The 20,568-nt window shown below is 45.9% G+C and overlaps 1 protein-coding gene across 1 annotated transcript in view; it reads right to left on the bottom strand.

Moving 5' to 3' along the window:
• wwp2 (WW domain containing E3 ubiquitin protein ligase 2) overlaps positions 1-20,568 on the bottom strand; it is a 78,132-nt gene that overhangs the window by 44,101 nt on the left and 13,463 nt on the right. Inside the window, exons 3-9 of the mRNA XM_008296808.1 lie at positions 20,220-20,376; positions 19,756-19,877; positions 18,584-18,721; positions 8,205-8,283; positions 4,800-4,963; positions 3,933-4,173; positions 2,538-2,627 (exon numbers count right to left, since the gene is read on the bottom strand). Coding sequence (XP_008295030.1) covers positions 2,538-2,627; positions 3,933-4,173; positions 4,800-4,963; positions 8,205-8,283; positions 18,584-18,721; positions 19,756-19,877; positions 20,220-20,376 — 991 coding nt within the window. The remainder of the gene's footprint in view (positions 1-2,537; positions 2,628-3,932; positions 4,174-4,799; positions 4,964-8,204; positions 8,284-18,583; positions 18,722-19,755; positions 19,878-20,219; positions 20,377-20,568) is intronic.

A 20,568-nucleotide genomic window follows, 5' to 3' on the forward strand; every position in this document is an offset into this window, starting at 1 on the left:
GCTACCTGAACACACTACCTGCACACGCTACCTGCACACGCTATCTGAACATGCTATCTGAACACGCTACCTGAACACGCTACCTGAACACGCTACCTGCACACGCTACCTGAACACGCTACCTGCACACGCTACCTGAACACGCTACCTGAACACGCTACCTGAAGACGCTACCTGAACACGCTACCTGCACACGCTATCTGAACACGCTACCTGAACACGCTACCTGCACACACTACCTGAACACGCTACCTGAAGACAGCTACCTGCACACGCTATCTGAACACGCTATAGAAAGCTCAATCTGGGGTTTGATGCCCTTCACACCGTCTGACAGGATCGACATGGAGGATGAACGCTGCCTGAACCTTTCACGCTGCTGTTTAGTATTTTAGGAGAAATCATGAGTCGGGTAAACTAATTGTCAGAGGCAGGTATTAGAAGATAATTAGTGGCTGCAGCCTTACAGTAACTCGCTGAAGATTTGGCTCTGTGTGTTAATTACTGGAGAGAGCGAATATTAAAGCGACTAGATGAAGACTGACTTTCAGCAGGTTTTGTTCCAGGTTTGCTGTAAGTCAATGAAGGACAAGTCATGGTTTATTCTCTAACGGGAACATTATTCTAAATATGGACTCAGTCAGATTGCAGACGTAGAATTAAATCTGGGGTCCGTCAGCAGCTTCCTGTTTGGCCCGACTGATGATCGGCAACTTTGGAAATACAGCCGTGACTCGATAATCCGACCCTTAACCATCCTAAACCTGCTATCCGACAGGTTTTTAGGAAAAACGAACAGAACCCATAAAAACAGTCTTAACATAGCGACAGCCTTGGATTCTGATTGTCACCAATCAGGATAACAGCGAAACCACTTCTGAATCGAGTTTAACGTGTTTGTCCTCTAAAAAAATGTAACTTTAGAGTCAGACTCAAGAACAAACGCTGGAATGAAGATGCAACAAAAAAGGCCGATGCTGACCAACAGGAAACCGTCTTAAAGGTGAGAATGTGAAGCAATCGGTTTTTTACTGCCAGCATGTAAATGGACGTTATTAACGAACCGAGACCATTTCCAACTGTCTGTGGACTCAGGAAAATCCAAACGATGAGACGTTTACGTTTGCTGCTGGCCACCTCAATGTCTCTCTTCTGCCATCGGTGCGCAACATTGGCTAACGTTAGCTTAGAAACAACCAACTCCCAGTAAAACACAGACTCCAACGTAAACTCTACGGAAAACTGAAGTTCACGATTAATCGCTACTCCATTTGTCGCCACTGATGATCTAACTGATTAAAAACATATTGATCGATAAGGCAGGAGACAAATGTGGTGTATCGTAGCTCAGCGGTAGTACCTGGTTGTTCCAACAGGTGGAGCCTCTTACTGTTTAAAACTAAACCATGTGGGAGTTTAGCAGCGATGGACACCATGACAGAGACTAATGTGGAGAAGGAAACAGAAGGATGTCCACTGAGTTCATTTCCTGGTATTGATTAATCAAATATTGATTGATAAAGCTGCCGATTATTGATTATTAAGAACATTTTCAGAAATCACCATTCCTACCATGAAAGGTTTTATCTGGAGAAATGACCACCAGGCTGACCATCAGCAGGGTTTCACAAACACAACATCAGTCAAACTGGGGTCTCGCATCGCCAGAAACGTCTTCATTTTAGTGGCATCGGAAACCAAGTGCTGTAGCTCAGCTGTAGTACCTGGCTGCACCACCAGGTGGAGCCTCATGCTGGCTGACAACGTAACAGACTGCAATGTTTAATACTTCAGCGACCAGAAAAGGCAGCCTTGCACTACGAACAGTTCGGTGTTGGCGAGCATTGCTGGCACCATGGCACCTGTAGCGGCTAACGGCGTCCAGCAGGAGTCAACAAGGACAGCGTTTCTACGATCTGGGCTTTGTGGTGAACGTCCATCAGCACACAGAGGAACGCTTCTCTTACATCATTAGTTTAACAATTAACCGAACATTGTTTTGTGTCACTTTGCTCGCTGGTGTGTCTGAACTGAGCACGTGCACAAGCAACCAGGACGTTTACGTGACTTTCTGAATGTTCCTCAGAAAACCTTCAGCAGCACGGTGCGAATGTTTGAACTGGATAACTCGGTTCTACAGGACGTGAGCTTCAAGAAGCTACTGTCAGATTGTGGACACTGTCTAGAAAGATTCACGTTCCACCCAGAACACGTTGGCAGCTACATGTAGCATGCTAGCAGGGTTAGCATTTGAAGCTGATTGGTCTGAATCGTGTCCAATGATCTACCTCCTGCAGTCAGACCTGTAAACTCCTCTGTTCAGGTCAGCTGACAGCTCAATAAAGGCAGCGCTGCTGGTTTAAAGTCTGACGTGTTTCACTGGTGTGAGGGACATCTGATGTGATGTAGGTGAGTTAGGTGAGTGGTGTGATGAAGGATTAGTTCTGAAAGTGTGTGTGATGTTAGCTGTACTGCTGAGCCAGAAGCCTCCCACTCCGGCCAGTCTGACCAGCTCCCCTGAGGTTCTAGAGTCCTACCCTGGAGGCAGCGGTCTCTCCCAGGTGGTGGTTTTGGTGTTGTGGTCGACGTAGTAAACTCTGCCATGAGGCAACACCCTCTGCTCCCAGCTGCAGAAACACAAAACGCACAAACACTCATTTAGTCTTTCAACACATCACATAAACAAGCGTTTTATGAGCCGTCGTAGCAGAGCGTGAGCAGCGTCGAGGCAACAGAGGAAGTGTCGCTGAACGCTCTCCATCGCCTGCAGCCGTTCACTCACACTGAAGCTGTTTACAAGCACAAACACCACAACTGTCCCTGCTGGTGCTGGAGCTGTTTGGCTTCACTGTGTTTCATGTCAATAAAGCTCATTTAACCTGGAATTAACTCTACAGCTGTTCATCTGCAGCAGATTTCCTGAAACTAACGACTCACACGGTTCAATCACTGGCATCATGCTTCCTACAATAGCAGAGTAAAAGTTACCGTAATGTCTGGACTATCAGCACCTACTTCCTTCACACGCTCTGAACGCTGCAGCTTAAACAACGATGAGACTAATTTATGGATTTTTACGAATTAACCTCGAGACCAAAGTGAGGCTGAGAGCGACGACGACAGAGAGACTGAGGAAGTGATGAAGTGATTCTGAGGCTGTTCAGCTCCTGAAGACACTGAAGAAGACGACTTTAGTGGTTTTAGTGCAGGAGGAAGATGAAGATAGCCATCAGGGACTTTTCCTGGTAGCTGCAGGAGTTTTATTTCCTTAACCAGCCGTGTTACAGGAAGTGTTCAGAAAAAAGCCTCTACGGTACGTATCTGTGTATGTTACCGCTACGCATTTAATTAAAGGTTAAAACATCTTCCTGTGTGAATATCTCATGATCCAACGTGGACACCTGCAGCTTAGAGACAACAGCAGCCTGGATATGAAAACACCTGGTTTCCTGTGTAAAGTCAGTGGGTGGAGCTTATATTCAGGTGCCCCTATAGTCCAGACATTACGGTAGTCGTTTCAGTGTTTGTGGAGTTCAATCAGCTGATAGGAAATGAGTTTTCACTAAAGTTTAATTAACCACCTGAACCAACCGCAAAAGCCACCAAAAGGTTTAAAAGACGTGTTAGACGCTTTAAAAGATGACAAAGTGACACCATTCATCAGAACCAGAACCTGGTTTTTGAACTTCCAGACAGTCTTGAACTACACACACGACCTGCTGCTAAAACCTCAACAGCATTATTATAATAATATCAATATTTCAATAAAATCTCTTCACACGTCTCATGTAGAAACACAGTTTAACCCGTGCCAGCTGTGGACCGGACCGCACCGACCCAGCAGCAGTCAGACGCTCCTCTGGGTACCTTCAGGTTTAAAGACCTGCTTTGAAAACAAAGATTTCTCCTCCTTTCTTTAGTCTGAGTCTTACCCAGCCGGGAGCGAGTCTGTGTTGGACTCCGTGCCGCTGTTCCCGGCCGGCTCGGTGCCGGCGGTGGCGCTGGGGCTTGGTTCTGCCGGGGCGGCCGGGCCCAGGGCGTCCTGACCCGGAGACGGGCTGCTGCCGCTGCTGCTGGCGGCCGGAGACCGACCCGACGGGGAGGACGGAGGAGGCGTGTGGCGGGCGACGCTGCTGCGACTCTCCAGCCCGTTGGACGTCAGCTCCACTTTATCTGAGACACACAGAGGACGGGATGAGGTTCTAGTTCCCAGCCAGAACCAGTCCAACTCACAAACTAAAGAATTATTCAGTTTTACCAGAACTTTGCTCTCAACTCACACACCTCAGAACATCTGGTTCTGTATCTGCAGAACCTTCATCTACTGACCAGAGTTCTACCTTCAGACTGTGAATGTTCCAGAGGTCCAGGTCCTGGAAGTCCACAGAGGAGGGTCCAGATTGATCACTTTAATGGACTTTTTCCATCATTTCTGAGCCTCAGAACTTCATCAGTACAGCAGATAGACACATGACAGACGTGATCAATCTGGACAGCTCTTTAGTTTCCTCTGAGATCAATAATTCAAACCGTGTCCTCTGTTGGAGCGGTTTAATCGTTCTGATGGACACGGTTCTGTCTGAGTCCTCACCACCTTAATGACGGTGGGAGTTTCACTTCTGGAGATACTGAACCCTGAGAACGACTTCATTTCAGGGTGAAAATACAAAAAAAATTTCTTTAAATTTTGCCAAAATATTTTCCAGAACCCAAGTAACACATAAATGAACAAAATCTGCAGCAGCTTGTGTCCTACATGCTGTCAGAACAGAGCCGGACTGATCCGTGATAGTCGGTACCTGCGCTGTTTCCTGGGCTGCTGTGGCTCTTGGAGGACCGGCGGCGGCCCGATGATCCCGGCCCGGGGCTCTGCTCCTCGGGCAGCTCCCCGTTGGTCAGGGAGCTTCCTCTGGAGCCGCCCGGAGACTCGCCCTGCGAACCTCCCACCGAGTGTCTGTTGCTCCTGAAGACATGGAGAGAGAAGAAGACGAGGAGGAACGTCAACGTTTGCATGTCCAGCAGCTTTAGTCCACCTTAAACCATCAGGTCTCTGCTGAACCTCCTCTGATCACACAAAATACGAGCATTATAAAGATATCTGTGACGTTTTAGACTGATTTATCCAGTACTTTCAGAGATATTCAAATTTCCAGTCAACCAACTTTCAGCAGGATTTTTTCTTATAAGATTTGAGGAAGAAGAAGAAGAAGAGGCAGAAGAACAAATTGTGACAGTAGAAGAAGAAGTCATAGGAGTAGAAGGAGAAACAAAATAGTGGTAGGAGAAGAAGAAGAAGAAGTATTTTCTTACCTAAAGTATTCTAGTGTGTAGTTTTGTATTATTGCGGCTACGTGTGGTTCATTAGACCTTTTGTCATCTTTCATCTCCCCCATAATCAGATTATTGATCGACTGTCTGATATGACAGGTTCTGAATCAGTGACATGATGAGAAGTAATGGAGAACGTTTCAGGTTTTTATCTTCAGTAGTTCCTCAGATGTTGTTGCTAAAACAGCCTCAGTGGGCAAGAAATGTGCTAAAAGTGGGCGATTTTTAAGGATCTATTTCTAGAAGTATTTGACACATGAAGCTAAACTTTTACAGATATCTCTATAAACACCTGCTTTAAGCTTTAACACTCTACTGGACCGCTGCATTTCTTACGTCCGCTTCCTGTTTTAACGCTTCGCTGGTGCTGCTCCTGACTCAGCCACCGGTTTGGTTCACAGAAACTGCTCTTCCTCACTGAACACAATCGGATTTTCCTAAACGCTAAATATAACTTTGCTTTTCTGACAAAGGAAAACACGCTGCCTCCTCAGGACCGAGGAATGCTGAGGCCCAAACACAAAACCTGGACTCTGGGTTTGGAGGTCAGTCGCCACAAGAAGAAGAAGAAGAAATAGTGACAGCAGAAGAAGAAGTCATCGTAGAAGAGAAAGGAGAAAGAAGTAGTAGTAGAAGAAGAGAAAGAAATAGTGTTAGTAGTTGCTGTAGTAGTAGTAGAAGAAGAAGAAGAAGATTTTTTTTAAAAAAGTAGTAGAAGAAGAAGAAAAAGAAGACAAAAGAAGTAGAAGAAGAAAAGTAAGTAGCAGTAGTAGTAGTAAAAGAAGAGGAAGAAGTAGAAGAAGATAAAAGAAGATGTAGAAGAAGAAAAAGAAAAAGTAGTAGTAGTAGTAGGAAATGAAGAAGATGATTAAATAGTAGAAGTAGTAGTATTAGAAGAAGAAAAAGAAATAAAAGAAGTAGAAGAAAAAAATGAAGTAGTACAAGAAGAGTAAGAACAAATAGTGGATGAAGGAGAAGAAGAAGAAAGTAGTAGAAGAAGAAATAGAAGAACACAAAGAAGGAGAAGCAGAAGAAGTAGAAGATAACAAGATGAAGCAAAAGTAGTCAAAGAAGAATACATAAAGGAAGTAGAAGAAGAAGAAACAGAAGAAGTAGAAGCAGCAGCAGCAGCAGAGCAGCCACTCGGTGTCCAGACTGGACGTCCAGCTCCAGACACTCATAGAGATGTTGCTGCTTCTCCATGACAGCGGCGGTCTGCGTTTTTGGCTGAACTGCCCTTAATGCCCCCCTGCAGTGTTTGGAGGGAAATACCAGCCGACCCCACAGCTCCGAAACAGGCCAGCTCCTCTATTTATTACCCCAACCGCACTGGAGGGAATAGCAGGCTGATGGAGCTCCAGCCTCCATCCGTCCGCCGCCTTCTGTTTGGATTACAGCTACCACTGGGGGCGGTGATTGTCATCTTTGCGAACAGAAAGGAGGTCACGCAAGTTTATTATTGTGCTGTTGCAGTTATTACTGCACCACAACATGTGCAGAGCCGAGGATAGAACCTTCTCTGGATGTTCAGGCGGTCGATTATGAGCCCACGCTTCACTGAGCACAAACCAACTCCAGCTGGATCGTCCCCAAAGAACAGTCGGCATTGTGACAAGTCAGAACTTAAAGATGGAGTCCAAACCAAACAGCTCTGTTCAGGAGAAGCTGGACTCAACACTTCAGAGTTCTACGTCTGGTGAAGGATCTAAACAGTTACACGTTCCTGAACGTCACACCGCCGACGGTGTGTGATGTAGAAAAGCTTCATGACGTTGTAAACCTGCTACACAGTGAATATCTGACTGAGACGAGACTTCTTCTATAAAATAATCCCTAAAACCCTGAAACGTGCTGAGAGAAGAGTGGAGCCCGAACACGCTGACGTTAGTGTAACGTTGTATAAAGGTTAATATTTATAAAGTAAAGCATCCAGTAACTCTGGTGTTGTGAAAAATGTGGTTTCTGATGATGATGTACAGGTTGGGGTACAATTAATCTAAAAAAAAACAACTAATTTGTTAATTAAAAAAGTGCAATTTGTGTGGAATTAACTTTTAAAAATCAGTATTTTGTCAGAAAAACTCTCCTTTGATGTGTTGTTTGTTGGAAAGTGGGCAGAATAAACCTTTAAAACTGCAAATATTTGGACAAGAGGTGATGTTTGGGTGAAATAAACCTTTAAAATTAGATCTACTTGGACAGAAAGTAGTATTTCAGTGGAATAGGTGTTAAAAAAGTGCCGTTTGGGTAAAACAAACCTTTAAAACCAGATTTGTTTGTTACAAACGTAGTTTATTTAGTTAAATGACTTTTAAAAGTGAGTAAAACAAACACATGAAAAAACAAAAGTCAAAATTTGATGGAATAAACTTTTAAAAGAATACTTATTCAAAAAGTTGTATTTTAGATGGAATAAACCTTTAAAATCAAAACTTAACTGTTTGAAAGCACAATTTGTGTGAATAAATCCCTCAGACGACACAGACTCGGACAGAAACAGTATTTATAAATGTATTCATTAGAAGAAGAAAAAAAAACCACGTAGGTCCGAAAAATCTTTAAAACTACAAGTAACCCACTAAAAATGAATATTTGTGTGGAATAATCCTTTAAAGTCATATTTCATGTGTCAGAGTGAACTAGTCGGGTTAAACTAACCTAAGCACTGGAACACAAAGCAGCATTTTGGGGGTAATTAACCTTAAAAAAACTAATTTATTTGATAGAAATGCTACTTTTGGAGGAACAAACCTTGAAAAGCGTATTTTATCTATCATAACAAGCTCTGACCACATTTAAATGCAGATTGTTCCAGATGACGGCAGCAGGAAACTCTAAAACCTCCGCTGATCTGAGCCGGTGGTGCGTTCACTGACCTGCTGTGCGACGCTGCTGTACCGGGAGTCTCCTCACTCTGCGTCCTCCTCAGGTTCGGTCGGTCCGACTGAAGAATCTCTGCAACAAACGACCAAACAACACCTTCAGTTTGTCCATCAGAGGTGGAGACAGCGAGGAGAGATGAAAGGCCACATCAGTCAGGAGTGGCTTTAGTGTGAAATATCAATACGCTTTCCCCTCATGTTTACAATCAGGTAAATATCAATCATTCAGATCAGAGCATCTGATGGAAGTCTGTGTCGTCGTCTCCTCTCTGCTACACCGGCTGCAGTTCAACCTGAAAACTCTGAAGTTTTGTCACACATTTTTCTTTTGTGGTGCAAACGCTGTATTTACGGGTGGATTTTTGAATCCAACATGTAGTTTCTGGAGCTGCAGGTGTCTCGGTGGTTAGCACCGTGGCCTCACAGCTAGAAGGTCGCCGGTTGGCGTCCCGGTGAGGACACCCGGGATCTTCCTGCGTGGAGTCTCCATGTTCTCCCCGTGCAGCGTGGGTTCTCTCCGGGTTCTCCGGCTTCCTCCCACAGTCCAGAAACATGCTGAGGTTAATTGGTGATTGTAAATTGTCCGTAGGTGTGAATGTGAGTGTGCTTGGTTGTCTGTCTCTAAGTGTAGCCCTGTGATAGACTGGTTACCTGTCCAGGTGAACCTGCCTTCACCCTGAGTCAGCTGGGATAGACTCCGCCCCCCCATGACCCTGGTGAGGATGAAGGTGTAGAGATGATGGATGGATGGATGCAGTTTCTGACAAACGGCCTAATTGTGCCTTTCAATCCCTGACGGTTAATTATCGAAAACATTCTGGATGTTTCGCGCCGATCTGGTGCAAAAGATTTGATTCTGTTCTGTTTCCTGGCTCTAACGTTATTTGAACGTTTCATTTAAAGGCTTCAGACGGTGACTATTAAAGGTGCAAACGGTTGGTTTACGGTAAAACTTTAAATCAAACATGTAGAATAAAAACATTTTGGTGAAATATTCAGATTTCAAGTTTAGATTTGGTTAATTTTTAAGATGGAACTGCAAGTCACACATGAGTAGTTCAAAGACTGTCGGAAAAATAAACGCCGGACGATTTTTTTCTGTTTTTATAGTTTCTGGCTCCGATAAATGTTGTAATTTACAGGATTTAAAACAAATAAAATAAAAGATGTATTTTAAACCCCGGCTGTGGTTTCAGAGGGTTAAGGTAGATTTTTTTTTTTTCCAGGAAGCGCGACACAGCCTCGGGTTGCCTGGGTCGCCCTGATTGGCTGCATCCCCGGTCTGCTCTGGGACCTTTGCAGCAAGTCATTCCCACCTCGTTCCCTGCAGTCATCCTGGCATCTCTCTGCTGTCAACATGTAATTAAGGCAAAATATGGCCAAAAAAATAGAAGAAGAAAAAAAAGCAGTTTTGCCAACATGACCTTTAAAACGCTGCTGAAACTTCAAGCTAACTCCTGGGAGGCTTCGTCCCCGTGAGCGCTGTGCAGCAACTGATCACAGCAGGAGGAATAATGAAACAGACGGACATGTGACGGTGGTTTACTGGAGACCATTCGTCCCAGTTTGCGGCCTGCTGGTCCGTGTGGCGGCGGCGCTGTGAGGGAATGTGTGACCGTGTCGTCCCGCCTGCGGCTGGAAACCACACGACGGTAACGTGCTTTTCATTAACACTCACTTTCTCCTCCACGAACGCGACGCCTTCGCGTGCGCGCCACCGCCTGGAACGGCGTCCACGTTTGCCGCTATCTAAAGCAAAGCAAACAGGTGAGCGGCTATGAAAGGGCTTCTTGTGCACAGAGCCGGAGGAAAATAAACAGCGGCCTTGAGGAGAAACCATTGTGTCATCGGCCGGCTCAGCGCCTCCTCCCTCGGCCTGGACGGGTCTAATTACTGCTCTGCTGTGTGTCGACCTGAACGACAGCGAAAACAACCGACGGCACGTTCCAGTCCTGCAGCTGCTGCACCTGACGTGCTCATGAGTGGGACGATGAGGCGTTCAAGTGCGTTTGTGCCGTCAGTCAATCTGTCAGTTACTAGTTTGAGGTTAAAAAGTGTAAAAAATCAAGAGGCCTGGTTCAGCAGCAGAGGAGCGTTGCTTCACCACGACCCCTGTTTTAGCTCTTCTGGTTCTGATAACATGGCCACCACTTGTTGGCGTCGGTAGCCCACAGACTGGCAAAAAACCCACGAATGGACAGTTTGAGGTGGAATAAAACCAAAACCTGTTGGATCGGTGTTAATACTGTTCATACTCTGAAGGAAAGCAGCATTTAGGGTGAAAAACTCATTCATTTGAAGTTACTATTTATGAGGAACACACTTTTAAAACTATGGAACCCTGAAATGAGTGTTTCTGAGTTTACCTTTAAAACTATAACTTATTGTTAGAAAAGACTATTTGTGAGGAAGAAAGTTTTCAACCTGCTTGGACAGAACGGACTCTTTGGGCCAAAAAAACCTTTAAAACCGTTAATACTTGGACAGAGAGTAGCATTTCTGTGGAATAAACCTTTAAAACTACAACTTAAAATACGGGTCGAGTGAACCTCGATGACCAGAAGTCACGCACTGTTGCAACAAACAAGGGTCCGAAAAGTTCAGTTCTACGACTGCAGTCATAAAACTTCAGTCCCATGTTGTCGACCCGAAGAGGCAGCTCCATGTTGGCGACCAGCGAGCACTGTGGGAGTGTAGCTAGCACCGGGCTTACGCCGTGGTGAATGAGAGCTACTGGGTTTAAGACGAAGCGTACTGCGACAGCTCAAACTTTACATCGCCTACGTGACAACAGATCCAAACGACGGATCGGACTGATGCTATGTGTCCACTGGAGCGATTTTCCCCGCGCCAGATCACGTTGCTTCCTAAAATCTCTTCGAAGGCGGGTCACTGGCAGCCCAGGAGGCGGTGTCTATGTCCACGGCCATACTGAACTCTGAAGACCTCAGCTTCTTCTCCTTCTATCCTGCCTGCACCTGATTGGACAATCGCGTCGACTCACGAGCGGTGTATTTCTGTAGTACTTCTGAAAACATCTGAGGCGAGGAACAGGCAGTGCAGCTGCTGAATATGTCCTCGTTTTAGTTCAACCGCTAGTTTAGCTGTTTTATGAAAGTTTCACGAGGCATCGGACCGCCGCTCCCCGCGCCTCATTTGCATAAAATAGAAGTCAAGTCGACTTTATGCAAATGAGCTACAGGTGGCTCGCGGCAACACTCGTCACTCCAAACGGCCCACTCAGGAACAGGACGAGGAGCGTTTCACTACACAACGAATAGGAAGCAGGATGTTGTCAGATCCAGTGGACACATAGCATCAGACTTCTGCTGACGCCGATCTTTGCCTTCCAGCCACTTTAATTAAAGTCTAACGAGAAAAGCACCTTCCACGAAGAAACATCTAAACCTGGAGGAACTAGGACATGACGTGGTGTTTTGTGTGGAAAAAAAACCTTTAGTTAAAAATTACTACGAAAACTAGAAGTATTTGGACAGAAGGCAGCATTCTGGGTGGAAGAACCCTGAAAAATACAACTCAAGCATTTCTGCCATCGTGCAATTCAACAGGTGGCGCTGTCGTAAGAAACGAGGCTCACAGGACTGCAGCTGTGGTCATGAAACGCAGACGTATGATGTCGATCTGAGGTCAGGGCTCCGTGTTAGGAACTGATGAGCATTTAGCTAGCAACAGGCACCATGACGAAGACTTCTGTGGCAGCTAGCGACCTTTACACAAAGAGACGCAAACCGCCGTCAAACTTCACGTCACTTGTGCGACAACAGATGCAAACAGAGGATCGGACTTCTGCTGATGCCCATCTTTGCCTTCCAGCGCGCTGCCACTTTAACTCAAGTCTAACGAGAAAAACACCTTTCTCATTCAGCGGTGACGTTCTGGTTGGCAGCGTTTCTGTCGCTACGACTCTCTGGCGCATCCAGCAGCCTGTGAACGCAGAGCGGAGCGTGACGTGTCCAGGCCGAGTGTTCGTCACCGGGCTGGACGGCCTGGATGCGGCGTACATGTGGGATAGGAAGTGTGTTCGCGAGCATCCAACAAAGTGTGGCGCAGTTGAAACGCTCTGGCTTCTGTTTCTCACCGTGGCTCGGTATAAGGGTTTGTTTATGAAGGCCGCCACATGCATGTGTGTGTGTGTCAGAAAGGCTGCCAGGGGAAATGAGTAAAAGCTCCGAGCTAACAGAGCAGCGTTCAGAGCGAGAACATAGAGCGCCTTAACGCCGACACACTCCCACCTTTATGCTCTTTATGTATGCAGGCCGGCGCTCGCTGGCTGCAGAATGTAAAACACATGTACGTCTGCAGCTCACGAGGCCATAAAACACACAAAGACAAGTGGCTCGGGTGGTTTTCGAGGGCACACTTCAGCCCTCTGTGCACTAACCTCACCTCCCCCCTCACATACATGCACACGTTGGACAGGAAACCCCCCCGCCGCCGCCGTGCACGCTGCTCCGGGATCACAGGAGGCGATTGTGCTGCCGAGCTGCAAGCAATGAGACTCAATTACGCAATTCTCAGAAACAAATTAGACAAAAGCGCCCCTGATGTCTGTGATTATGTGAGTGCAGAGTCTCCAAACAGCGGCGAGGGAGGGTCGTGCTCGCCGGCGTTCACCTTTAACCCGCGCACACGCTGAAGCTACAGATGTGAGTTTGTTTACCTGCAACGCCAGGGTCAGCCCGCGGCAGCTTACTGGGCCCAAAACCAGGTTCAGGAACATATTTCAGCTGAACTTAGAGAATTTCAGACGTATAATAACAACACATAGACCCCGTGAACACCAGCTTGTGTTTCCTACCAGTGGGTCCAAATCACCGTTTTGTCAAAACAACCAAAAACAGGAACCTTGTCTTGCCACACATTAAAGTCTAGTGATGTCAGAGGCCTTAAAAGTTGGTGAAACGTCGACCAAAGACTTTATTTTTGGAATATAGATCCGTCCATATATAGACACTTACAGGAACTTTCTGGGGACATCTTGCACTTTTTTCCATTTTTGATGCCAGTCATTAGAAACGTGTCCCCTGCTGAAGCCGTTCAATCATTTAGATCCACTGCTAACACATTTCCTGGCTGTAGGAGTTTTATTTCTGGGGATGCTGAACCCTTACAATGGCTTCACAGGTAAGTTTGTTGGGGTTTTTTTTTTTTTGCACGAAATTTAAAAAATTCTCAGGTTGGAAAACATGAAATTCTCAAAATTCAGTCAAAAGAATGTAAAGAACTTAGTTTTTGGGTAAATCTGTTGAACTGAATAATCATTATTTGATTTGATGCCACCAGTCATTTACTCACACACTAACCGATGAGGCAGAAGAAGGTCCTGATGTCAGTAAACGTACCGTAGACCAGCTGTAGTACCTGGTTGTTCCACCAGGTGGAGCCTCTCCCTGTTTGATACTATACTGACTAAATAAAAACGTTGTCAGTAGACACAGTTTGACGCTACGCTTCCAAAGCAACACACGTACGAGAAAAACTAGCTTAAGCTCGCTATACGTTAGCCGTCAGTAGCGATGTCCATCTGATCTGTTTAACAACTAGTATCTAAAAGTTGTTATATATAATCGTTATTAATAATTTAACCAATTAAAAATATACTAACAGATAGGGCAGAAGAAGAAGGTCGTGATACAACTACACAACAGGGCTGTGTAGTGCTGACAGAAGGTGGCGCTAGAGGCTACAAGGCTGTAATACAAGGTCAGAATTTAAATCAGTTGAATACCAACCGCTAAAAACCGTCAAAGATGATAATTAAGAGGCAAAACTTTGAACAAAAGACGGAGTAAACCTGTATTCGCTACATGATGTCAGTAAATGTACCATAGACCAGCTGTAGTACCTGGTTGTTCCACCAGGTGGAGCCTCTCACTGTTTAAAGACCAGAGGAGGCATCTACAGACTACAGCTCATGGTGGCAGCAGAGAGCATTGTGGGAGTTTAGCAGCAACGGGACCATGACAGAGACTCTGAGGAGGCTCAGGACCTCCGACCAGAACTAACTTTTCCTTTTAGTCGATCAGGACAGGACGGCTGACGGAGCTGAGACACTTTGGTGTGAGGAAAACAGATCTCTGAGCTTATGTCCACTGTATTATATTAGTTCTAATGATTATTTAATGACTGACTGATGACGCTGCAGACTATCGGTATTTGGTTGAAGCTCTTAGCTGCTCAGTTTGGGCGTGTTGCTGATGACTGTGCACTGCGGCAGCCCTTTGTAGGTTTTTGGTGGACTATCAGATCCTGTCCTTCGCTTTGCTCACGACAACTGGTTTAAAGGAACACAAACAAGGAGGAGCCGTTTCTCACCACGTCAGCAGAACGAGGTGCAGCGTGATGTTCTGCAGAACGGTCGGCTAAACACAAAGATTCCTGTAAACTGCATCTGCTCCGAGTTCCTGCAGCCAAAAGCCCCGAAAACCTAAAAACTCTTCCACTGTGACCTCTCATCAATCACTGGTGTGTTACCATCAGACCTCTGTGTATCCGACTCTAACCTACATCTAAATGCGCCTCGCCCTCTGCCTGACTGAACCTCCATGTGCTACGACAGCGTGCACAAACACACGCCTCCCCTGAACCTCTGCTCACATCTAAACGGTCACAAAGAGACACATTTACGGTGGCGGCGGCGGCGGCGGCGTTGGCCGGTTCTGTCCATTCAGCTGCACACACTGCGGCTCTGTGCCGCCTCTCTATGGAAGGCCTTGTGTGAATGTTGTCACAGCGAGGAGATGGATGCACGGACCTGGCCTGGGCTTTAAGAGCAGCTTAAGAACAGCATGTTTGTTAAAACCACACCTAGCCGTCGCTTCCAAACCAGAAAAAGGAAGGTAAGATGTTAGCGGAGAGCCTGGAAGCGGAAAATACCGAGAGTCAATAAGAGCGGTTAGAAATCGCTCCTCCTGCGAGCCATGAAGCGACTTCTCTGTCGGTTTGGGAGCAGCAACACGTGAACGCGGTAGAGGTTCTGCAGCCTGGTTCTGCTGGTATTAGGTTTAACAATATTCTCGACATGTTGTTCTTGGCAGGACAGAAAAACCTCTGGCACGCTGAACACGGTCCAAAGCCTCCACCAAAACTGAACAAACACACATATAGACTTACACTGAGTGTTGTCAGCAGCGACACGACGCAGCAGAGCGAGCCGCCGCCGCCGCCGTCCTCCGGTCCACACAAAACCAGTATAACAACAACAGAAGTGGAGCATAATGACGAAACCTCCAGGAACGGTCTGAAGGTTAGAGCAGCAAAGTGAAATGAGATTTTAATTTGAGTTTTCTCATCAGAGGAGGCCTGAAGCAGTGAGCTCTGGTTCGTGGATCACCCACAGCTCAGACAAACGCTTAAAGTTTCTGTTTATAAAGACGAAGAGACAGCTGGTCGGAGGAGAAACGTCTTTTTTCTCCTCAATCATCTCTGATTTGAGGGAATCTTTTAAAGTACGAACAACATGTTTCTACACGTATTTGTGAAGTCTGACTTTCTGGGATAAAAATGTTTCTAAAAATTTCACAGCAGTTTTTTTTTTCTTGCACATTGAAACTTGAGTCTGTTTGAACTAATCTATAAAAAAAGAAGAAACTTTCACTTATTTCTCATCATATCACGGATGCAGAATCTGGACAAGCAGGTAACCTCTGAATACAGGTGAGTGGAAATATGACAAAAATGAAATCCTGAGAAGTCACATCTCTGAGCACAAATCAAGAAAAACAACCTGCTGAAAGACAAAAGCTTTTAAATATCAATCTAAAATTTGATAAATACCATTTTAAACATCTGTAGTTTATTCTAATAAACTTTGAGGCAGATCAGAGGTGACACCGTCGACGCCTTTCTGCTGGTTGTGGCCGATACAAGAAACCATATTATTGAGAGTAAACTATAACAGAACAGACGGCTGATGAACCCGACGATTACTCTGAACAATCAGCAGATAAATGACACTCTCTGTTTGGCCATAAGCTTAATCAAACTAAACAGCAGCACTGTTTAATTATTTAAGAGAAGACGCTTCATGAACCTCCAGTATGTCGGAGCAGCAGAGGACTGCAGCGCCGACCGATGGATCGCTTGGTCGATACGCTCTCATCCAACCTGATTCTTATCACTTCCTGTGTTTCTGATTTAAAGAAAAGCTCCACGTCTGCAGCCATCCGGGATCAATCCATCCTAACTGGTCCCACCTGATGGAGGCTTCTGGGTTGAACTCAGTGGTTCCTGGGAGTCCAAACCACAAACAAGTCGTCTGTGTTCATACAGTGGAGCACAAAGTTTAAAAATCATCTGAACCCAGCAGCCCGCTGGTCGTGTTTTATTCCTCATGTGAACATGTGCAGCTGGTTCTGATCCTGTCAGCAGAGAACAACCAGGTTACTGTAACTCAGCGTGATGCAGATCCAAGCTTCTCAGGTGGATTCATAATGTGCTCAGGCTGATAAGGCTAAAGGTGGACTCTCTGCACAGAAGAGGCTCAGGTTGAAGAGAACACAGTCTGACGACAACATGCTTCAACTGGTTCTCTCCTGCATATGTGTGAATCATCTGCTGCACCAGGACACATCCAGATGATTTGATTCTGATCAGATGTCCAATAAATATGTAATTAGCTGTCAGGTGTGAAGAAGAGGAGGAGGAAGAAGAGGCAGAAGAAGCAGGAGATGATACAGAAGAAAAGAAGAGGAAGGAGAAGGAGAAGAAGCAGCAGAAGTAGAAATAGAAGAAGAAGAAGGAGAAGAAGGAGAAGGAGAAGATAGAAGATGCAAAAGGAGGACACGAAGCAAAAGAAGAAGAGGCAGAAGACAAGAAGAGGAAAGAGAAGAAGAACTTGCAGTAGAGGAATTGGAAGTAGGAGATAAAACAGAAGAAGAAAAAAGAAGAAGAAGCAAAAGAAGCACCAGAAGTAGAAATAGGAGAAGATGATGCTGAAGAAGAAGAAGAAGAGGCAGAGGAAGCAGGAGATGATACAGAAGACAAGAAGAGGAAAGAAAGGAAGAGGAAGCAGCAGAAGTAGAAACAAAAAAAGGAGAAGATGCAGAAGGAGGAGAAGAAGCAAAAGAAGAAGAGGCAGAAGAAGAAAAAGGAACAGAAGAAGCAGAAGAAATGCAGAAGACACGAAGAGGGAGAAGAAGACAATGAAACAGCAGAAGAAATAGAAGGAGAAGAAGATGATGCAGAAGAAGAAGAAGCAAAAGAAGAAGCAGCAGCAGCAGCAGAAGAAGAATTCTGGCTTTTTCCAAGTTGGGAAAACACTCATTACGAGGGTGGAGAGACACACAAACATTGGCTGTACAAACACATGGATGTGTGCATAAACAGCTTGTGTGGTTTCTGGCAGCGTGACCAGATATTAAAGAGAGACAGGAAGGGAAAGAGTGAGAGAAACGCTGCGATGCTGCGGTCGGTTCTGTCCTAATAAACCGTCTGGACCTCTGTGGGAAAGCCGTGTGTGTTCGCGTCCATGTAGCGGATGGAGCTGCAGCTCCAGCTCCGTGTCCTGGAGGTCGTTTACTACAGAGCTGCATTTAGGAACAAAGTCGAGGAGGTCGTACTCGTGTCACTGCACACTTCCACCTTCCACTCTCTGAGTCACCAGATCACAGCTTTCACACCTGTACAGTAGAATCCATAAACGTGTTCGTTCTGAAGTAGGTTTTTTCTGTGTTTCTCTACAGGTGGAAAATTCTCCTGCTTCCTAAGGAGCATAAACTACATAAAAATACACGATTAGAGAAACAGAAGTCTGACAGGGGAGGGTGGCTCAGTGGTTAGCACCGTTAGCATCAGAACCGTCTTGTTTTCAATTCTCCGACGGTCCTTGAACGTCTCATGTGTGACGTTTGGTTCCATCAACCAAATGAAAGCTGAAAAATCTCCTTATTGCATTAACATATATTCTACGTGTCTCTTTTATAAATTCACCTGGCTGTAAAACGTAAACATATCTACGGCGCTGAAACGTTCCTGTCCTTGTCGTTTTTTTAATGTTCTAACTGTGAAGACGTCTCTGAGTTCTCTCTCCTTCTTCATGCTGAGCTGCAGGACTTTAAGCTGACACATGAAGCTCAGTGAAGAAACACAACCTGCTGTAAGTTCTGAATGCTTGTGTTGGACTACTGTCACTGAGCTAAACCACATTTTACAATATTCATGATTCATTCTTCTCCTCTGCAGCCTGATTTCTCCATTTAATCTCCATCTGTCACCACATCTCTGGTCCTTCTTTGCTGCTCTCGGCCTCTGAGGATCCGTGAAGCAGCAGCGGTGTGATATGTGTGTGTGTGTGTGTGTGTGTGTGTCGCTACCTCCACCTGGTGAGTGTGTGTGCTGGAGGCGGGACTCACTGTCGGCTGCCGCGCCGCCATTGGGCAGCGAGCCCAGGTCAACAACCATGCCGTCCAGACAGACGTTGAGCTCTCCTCCCGCCACAACCGAGCCTTTGTTCTCCGTCTGCAGCACCAGACTCAGCTGGACGTTCTCCACTAGAGGGGGGAAGAGGAACCGTGGAGGAGCCGTGGAGGAGCCGTGGAGGAGCCGGAGGAGGAGGAGGAGGGAAAGCAGTGAGAGGAAATCTTCTGTTATTGCTCTTAAAGAGGAAAACAGTGTGAAGCCACAGCCAGCATCCAGCCCTCCGACACGCTGACGGAGGTTCTGATGGGTTCAGATCTAAAATATACATTATTCACCGTTTCATCACATTTCTGGTATTTATATTGATCTGCCCTGTGTCTAAGACTTTAACCTCCATTTTCTTTTATTCCACTTGATATGTCATTTATTATATCTAGTGCAGCTGCATTGATTCATTTTCTTCTTCTCTCTCCTTCTGTTGGTCTTCCTGAGGTTCCTTCTTTTCTTTTATGTCCTGACTGTGAAGCACTTTGTAAACTCTGGTTTTAAAAGGTATAAATAAAGTTTTATTTACTGTATGTGTACTCCAACGCTGCCTGAAGCTGATTTTCTCTGGTGAACTGGAGCAGGCAGAATTAAAATCTGTGTGTGTTTTAATTCCCTCAATATTAACATTTAAGGATAAAAAGGACACAGTTCTGCCTGTGATGCTGTGTAATGTACATTCAGATGTTCCCTCCATGTGCTGCTTACATCCCAACATGCGTGTTTCATTTTACACGGAGGCTTTCACATGAACACGTCTTCTTGCAGATAAAAACAAAAAACAATCTTCTTATTAAAAAAATGAGAAAATCGTCTGACGAACTCACCGAACACACGAGTTAAAACAATCACTGACAGTCCTGCTCCAACAAACTAATTCTTGTTCTTCCTGAAGGGGGCGGGGCCTGTAGCAGGGGGCGGGGCCAGCAGCAGATCAGCTGCATTTAAAGCTACAGACACTGAAACAGCCTGTTTAGAACTAAAACAGGAACATTTGTGCTCACTCGGGGCAGAACATGAATGAAACATGAGAGGCGTAGCGCTCTGAACGTGGGCCTTTAACTCGTGCGTGCGGTGAGTTTATCAGAAGATTAGATCTGGCTAACGTGTCCGTCCTCACTCTTGCCATCGTGGGTCCTCAGCGTGTCCAGCAGGTCGATGGTGGCGCTGCCCAGGAGCTCCTTCCTCAGAGTGTGGCAGCTCCACAGCTTCAGATCCAGGCGACTCTGAGGCGTCACGTTACTGACACACACAACAAACACACACCGCATTAAAAACACAGGACGCGCTGCATATCGCTGCATGTATCTGACCAGCTGAGCAGATAGCAGCGTGAACAAACATCCCATAATACTCCTGAGTCCTGGTTTATTTGTCTCCCCTGCTGAAAACAGCAGCTGAGGTTCAAAATGAGCCGCTTAATGTTGAACAAAGCAGATTTGTGCATCTAAACTTGACTTAAATGTTGTTTGTGGCTGGTACTTCCTGGAGCAGTGGCGGGAGCAGCGGGTTTCACGCTGTGTGCGATCACTGAGTCAGTTTAATGGCTTTCTGCTGCGGTGTCAGTGCCTGTGCAGCTCTTACAGGGTCAGGTCTTCGTTCCACTGCAGCTCCAGGTGTCCGCTGCGTTTGCCCGTCTTTTTGGTTTCGCTGGTCAGACCGTCGGCCGTCACCTCGACGAAGGAGCTCAGCCGGGAGTGGCGGTTCGGCAGCTTGGGAGACTGCGGCTTGGCTGACACCACTGTAAACAAACAAACAAACAAACAAAACGAAAACAAATAAACCGAGCTCCTTCAGGTAAAGCACGACAGAAAATAACCTCTGCAGAGCTGCCGGCAGGTTGGAAACAGTCACTGAACTGACAGACAGTGTGAAAACAGAGATGATGGTCAGTCCACTGCTCTCTGAGGTCCTTCAGCTACCACACAGACAA

Source organism: Stegastes partitus, unplaced genomic scaffold (assembly GCF_000690725.1).
Source record: "Stegastes partitus isolate 25-593 unplaced genomic scaffold, Stegastes_partitus-1.0.2 Scaffold1152, whole genome shotgun sequence".
Taxonomy (NCBI): domain Eukaryota; kingdom Metazoa; phylum Chordata; class Actinopteri; family Pomacentridae; genus Stegastes; species Stegastes partitus.